The 6,295-nt window shown below is 37.5% G+C and overlaps 2 protein-coding genes across 4 annotated transcripts in view; both read left to right on the top strand.

Annotated features, from left to right (window-relative positions):
• The window catches only part of LOC118747822 (calcium homeostasis endoplasmic reticulum protein), a 43,249-nt gene that overhangs the window by 4,088 nt on the left and 32,866 nt on the right, over positions 1–6,295 (top strand). The window lies entirely within an intron of this gene.
• LOC118747821 (protein melted) overlaps positions 1–6,295 on the top strand; it is a 38,636-nt gene that overhangs the window by 25,463 nt on the left and 6,878 nt on the right. For all 3 annotated transcript variants that reach the window (XM_036481995.1, XM_036481992.1, XM_036481994.1), the window contains 5 exons: positions 2,139–2,568; positions 2,988–3,239; positions 5,391–5,565; positions 5,642–5,805; positions 5,903–6,276. In XM_036481995.1, coding sequence (XP_036337888.1) covers positions 2,464–2,568; positions 2,988–3,239; positions 5,391–5,565; positions 5,642–5,805; positions 5,903–6,276 — 1,070 coding nt within the window. In that variant the 5' untranslated portion in view covers positions 2,139–2,463. The remainder of the gene's footprint in view (positions 1–2,138; positions 2,569–2,987; positions 3,240–5,390; positions 5,566–5,641; positions 5,806–5,902; positions 6,277–6,295) is intronic.

Here is a 6,295-nt window from a genome sequence, read left to right as displayed (position 1 = left end):
TTTGAGTATAGAAGAAAGCTCATGGTTTCATAAGGCAAGGTTCGCAGTATTTGCTCTTACCGAAAATAGGCTGCCTCAGCTAACAATCGAACAATCCATTTTTTGGACCTTAACGTCTGTTCCCTACCAACCTTCCATGCCTCCAGATACTTATATCACAATTACTCGCTTGTACTTAAGTTTGGTCTGGTAAGGTCTGAAACGTTTGAGTTTGATTAAGGGAGTTTCAAAAACACTATAGACCTAAGGTCACAGGGCATATCATCAGTAATACCCCTCTATCCAAGTTTAGCGATGGTAAAAATCCAATTTACTTCCCATCAGCAGGCTTAGCCTCCGAAATTATGCCTTTGCGGTAACCTTGCGAAAACTGCAAATGCTTCTAACAGAACTAATCAGCACCTACAAGCCTCCTCTGTCTTACATAAAGACTTTAAAATACCCAAGTAGTCCTTAAATAGAATTAAACATTTTCCAACTGCTAAGCTGCTAATTTTTCTTCGCAGTACAACTCGAACTGTTTGGCTGATCGTAGTTTTTCAGAAGCGCCCCTCGGGTTCTAACGCAAAAAGGAAATGCATTTTGAGATGAACGTGCGAAGAGTTCTTTGTACAAAGTTGTCATCGGTCAGATAACTCGGAATTAAGTTATACAATGTAGATTGAAATCATATGATGACGTCGACCAATACTGTTGCACAATTTCAATACATTACGCGCAAACTTTCTTTCTCTCAAACACCTTGTAGTGGCTTATAAATTGTGTGTCTACGTAAAATCTGTGGACCTGGTGGAACTGTATGAGTTTTTTTAATTCCATGCACAAAATCAAACGAATCACAACAGCAGGCATGCCAAACGTATGGATAACGGCACAACGGTAAAAATATCCTAAAATTCCTTTTCGATGTGTGGACAATGAAGTCAAGGGCGCCCAGCAACCAAATGGAAGGACGAAGTGCAAAATGACTTGCCTGCATTTGGCACGAATAACCAGCGAAACTTTGCAAAGAAGAAATGCATCTAACTAGTGGGACCACTTACTTTTGTGACTATATAGTTGTAATGGCTTCAACAAAAAAAATTGTGGATATACGGCCTGAGAAAAGCACTTAAAGCGAGTTACGCTTTTCTTCATGGTTTACCTAGTTGGATATCTTTTTGTGATGTATTCTATTTGTTAGTTTATTTTCACATGAATTTTATAGCTTATGCAATTATATAGTTTTTAGGGTAAAATAAAATCTGCTGGGCACCTATTCGCCAAAACCACACATCACTCAGTATGGTGAAAACAAATACTAAAAACATTTTCTTAGAAAATTTTATCAATTAACTTTTTAACATGTAGGTATCAGCTGTAGGGAATCCCCATCTCTATTTGCAGAAAACATTATTTGCGCAACAATTTCATTAGCTACGCGAAAAAATGTGCATACTAAGCAAATACTTTACAATGACAACAAAAACATGAAGAAATAGAAATGAAAATGCAAAAAAAAGGCACACAAATAATTGCATATGTATGTACGTATGTATAACTTTAGTAGAGCAAGTCCAGAATTTCTATTTACATATATGGGCCCCATTCATTAGAACCTACTACGATTCGTACTTAATTAAGCAAAGTGTGTAATAGAAGAGTGTTGCAAGGGGGTGGAGGAGAGTGAGTGGCACAAATGCAAGTGCAACGCGTGCCGGTTCTGAAAAGCGCACATGAATTCGATGCGATAAGCAAAGAAGTTAGATGAATTTTCTATTTGCCTTATCGCAACATTTCTCTAATTGCAGTTGGCTGCAAAAGAACCGTGAAATTGTCGATGCTTTAGTGCAAGTATTTAGACGCTGGGAAAAGTAATGACACAAATGTGATTTGCCCATTTACGGCTTTGAGCTGGAGGAAGACAGTGGAGTGGTTTAACTACTGGTGTGCTAACATAATCACATACATACATACAGACATAAATATGTATAAATATAAAAGAAATGTGTTTTAGTCGTACGCGTAATCGAATTGCATTTTAGATCGACGAAATCGTATTTGAAAATATTTTCAGAAAAAAAATCATTTAACATTTGAGTGGTCTATCAAGTTATAATTAAATTCTTAAATCTCTTTTTTTATTTTTTTCTTTGCAGTCCTGTCGCAGAGACGTTTAACAAAGTGCTAAATGTGCTCGACGCCGCGGCGTTTTGGTGATCGCTGCGCAGGAATAATAGACTGATGATCAAAGTAGGAGACCAATATGCTTCTTTATTTGCAAATGTACCGTTACGTAAATAAGACAAATATGTATGTGTCTACGAGCGTATTTATAGGTGTAGTGTAAAAGACAAACGCACATGAGACTAGACATTCTTCGACGAATCTTCGATTGATTATTGCAACAAACGGAAAAAAAGACAATTTGCGAATTTGCAGACTTAAAAAAAAAAAACAGCAACTAAGTGAAGTAAAAGAAAAATGCACGAACTCTTCACGAAAGTGCTCTCCAAACGTGATTTATCCCGTGCTGGCGATTTATTCTCGGTGCCAGATTCCGAAATCGTCAATGATATTAGCGAAGTGGTAAGTTAGTGTATAAATACTGAGATGCATACATTAGGGTGGTCCTTAAATATATCACCATCTAAATTTTTTACGGGCGCACCACTTTATTTTCTTTTACCTTCAAATTTTAAACAACTTTTTAAAGGTTTCTGCCAGTGTTTGAAAAAAATTTTAATTGAAAAAATCGCTACAATGCCAGAAAATGTATATCTAAAGTTTGATAAATTTTACATATTATTAAAACTTAATCATATAAACACATAAACTCGCTGAGTTTTCAAACGAAATTTTCTTTTAAAATTTTCGTGAAAATACAAAATTTAGAAATTGATATTTTTTAAGGACCACCCTAATATATGTACACACAAACATAAATACCTAGCCAGTATTTAAAAAAAAAAATGTCTTCAATTAATTATCCTTCAATCAATGTACAGCTCTCTGACATCAGTCCGATTATTTCACATCCGGACTATTTAAAAAACAACAATGATCAGTCTGTGGTGGAGATTTGTGTTACACGTGTGCTCTCTTGCATACGTGAAACGAAAACTGCTGAACGTTATTGCGCCGCATTGGTAGATTTGTTGCGGACGTGCCTGTTATGGAATCTTCAGCCAGCTGGCTCGGCCAAAGAGGAACCTCCTCATGCAAAAATTGCCGCTGATATTATTTCAAGTATATTTTTGGTGAGTAAATATGCAGTTACATATAAACTTTTATAGAATAACTAATCGCTCTTTGATTTGGGTATGATAGTGTCAAAGGACATAATATTCTTCTTCTTAAGTGACCAAAAAAAACTTTGCTAATTGGTTTTCTCATATGCAAAGTTGCTCCAATTTTTACTTCCCGTATACAGACAGGCGCTTCTGAACTTGCTTCTCCCATTGTTGCCGTGGTAGCCCTTTCTTTCATTGTCCACTCATTGGTGCCGAATCGAAGGATCTTTTCACTGGAGCATTGTCATTCAGGAGTAAAACTTAGACAAGCCAGCGCAAGAGCTGTATTTTTGTGCGCTTAACTATCGTTCATAAGCTCTTACAATTTGTCCTTCCATCGCCCTCGCGGACAGGGCCATCGATTTTGTGTAGAATATTTCTCTCGAAATCCCCCAAAGCCTTCTCATCATTGTTCGAGTTCGTCCAGCTATCTCCACATAAAAGGATGGCTCTGATGAGAGATTAGCAGAGCGTGCTCTTTGTTCGTCTACACCCAGAAAAAGGTTTAGTTATAATAACCAAGATTTGGTTATAGTGATCAAGTGGCATAGTTGGATATGGCGAAATAAATATATAGTTCACGAAAGTCTGCAATTTACTTAAGACTTCTAGTTGGGACAAATGTATATTTGTTAATAATTACAAAACGACTACCTTGATTGGACAATATTGTTAGTTGAATAAAATCATTGCTGAGCAAATATAAACAATGCTTTGGTTGATACAAGTTTTCAATTAATTTTGTGAACTTGCTGTAGACTTGAATCAGCTAAAAGTTTATTATTAGGAAAAAAGTTTCAGTTTGACACAAATAAAAATTTACTCGATGTTTGTTGTGTTTACTTTCTTCTTTTATTTGCATATATTAAGCATAAAAATACGTACATATTTACATAAGTTAGTTACTAAAGTAAATAATACATGTGTATATGGTGTTAAGAATTTCTTAAAAAACAACGATGAAACAGGAACAGTCGTGCGAAAACCCAGGTCAATATCTGCTGGAAGTATACTGCTTTGCTTTTTCCTTAGCTAAATAGACACTTTCAAACTATAATTCACATGAATTATATATCCACTGAAAAACCCCGGTTGGCATACAACTTTATATTTTTAATTAAACTTTAAACTATGCGCGCACCGAAACAACTCGCGATGATAGCAAAACTGAAACTGAGACAAACAAGTATGGGCATGTCATAGCACACATGGCGCAGCGATCGACATGCCATAGCTTACTGAGCGCTCTGGGACCACATGCGTGTTTCACCCATATACGAACAGCGGTAGCGGAGCAATGATTTCCACGCACAATGCAATGGTCGGCATACTAGCGCATTCAAACGATTCAATAAGTGGGACTGTGTGCATTGCTCAGCTGGCGCTCTTCGTATGTGCTCAGAGAGCGCTCAGCATTCTTTAGGGGTGGCTCATAAGCATGAATATGTTCCACTCTCAAACCAAATCGTGGTTGCCTCAACTAAGATTTGGTAACTATGACTAAACCACGTGTTGAAAGAAAGCTTATCTGCATTAGCTGAGCTTAATAACATCCTTTTATGAACCATACGTTAAGTTGAATGGAATTTGTAGAAATATGCTTCAAAGAAATATTTATTAGTATTAACCAAACCCTTCAACTAAATTAACGATTTGTTACAACCTAGATGAATATTAGAAGCTTTAATATATTTAGTTATAGTTCCCAATCCTTGGTAACAGTTCCCAAATATTGTCAAAATTCGGGAACTAAATATCTTTAGTTGTCGAAACTAATCCTTTTTCTCAGTGTAGAGAGAGATCTGCTGTTAAGTTGTCTACCGAACCCAAAGCAGCCTTTTTCGCAAGTGTTATTCTTTGCTTGATCCTTGATCTCCAGGCTCACATTATTTGTGCTGCTAATGCAGAATCCTATGTAAACAGCCATCAGTGACGTGGTCAGCCAGTGGCCGGTTAAGACTTCACCCGGTATAGAATAAGTTCCCGTACTTACTTTCAAAAACACTCTCCACTATTCTCAAGCGGAAGTCTTAGACCCATGTACGCAACTGTGTCCGAATTCTCTATATTATTTCACATACATATGTATTCATCATTATTTCTCGCTTCCTCTTACAGAACTATGATAAAAAGGAACTGATGAAAATATCACTGCCGGTGGCAGTGCAATTCCTGCCAAAAGGCAATCGTGAATTGTCTCGAAATTTAGCGAGCTATCTTTCTTTGGCAGCTATAGACTATGCATACTTGCTAAGTCCACATGTGTCATCGATTATGGATTCGATTATGGCCGGTGAGAAAGTTACACTTTTTAAATAAAAAACCAAGTTTGGTAATAAATTTTTCCAATTTTTATATTTAATTCGCAGGAAATTTCGGCTTACTACGCGTGCTTTCACAAATTTACGAAGTCTCTCCAGATGAAGTGTCGCCACATGCACCACTGTTGGTGACGCTGCTGCCACAATGCGACTCACAAGAGAAACTGGCAGTGCTACAACTATACCTACTCATTGCGCAAAAGACGCCAATGGTGAGTACAAACTATCATTGCAATCAACCAAACTTAAAATGAAAAAAAAATTCAATCAAAAATCCCCAATGTATGTCTTACCTACACAAATATTTAGGTTCTCGAGAGCTGTGTGCCACGCCTATGCGAATTGTTGTTCGACACTGAAACTGCCGCAATAACAATGCAAATTTTACTTAAAATCTCTGAGCAACGTCCCCTACTCATCGTTGAACATAGCGAGAAAATCAAAGCAGCCAGCAAAGCAAATCCAAATACGGTTTACTTGGCTGCACAAACGCTCGCCTCGGCCGGACGTACGAGCAAGGCGCATGCGCAGTACGCACTCGACTTTGTTTTGGAACACTTGCCACATGCAGATCGCACATCACAGACGAATCTACTACAAGAAGCCACCAAGTTATGCTCATCATTTCCCATACTGTTCACCGATAAGGTGCTCGCTTGCGTGCGGCAAAAGAACGCGCTCAGGTGAGTAGAGTAAAGCATC

This window comes from Rhagoletis pomonella, unplaced genomic scaffold, assembly GCF_013731165.1.
Source record: "Rhagoletis pomonella isolate Grant_MI unplaced genomic scaffold, Rhpom_1.0 Rhpom_scaffold_00012, whole genome shotgun sequence".
Lineage (NCBI taxonomy): Eukaryota > Metazoa > Arthropoda > Insecta > Diptera > Tephritidae > Rhagoletis > Rhagoletis pomonella.
Note: the sequence above shows the minus strand (reverse complement) of the source record. Positions and strands in the feature narration are given on the sequence as shown.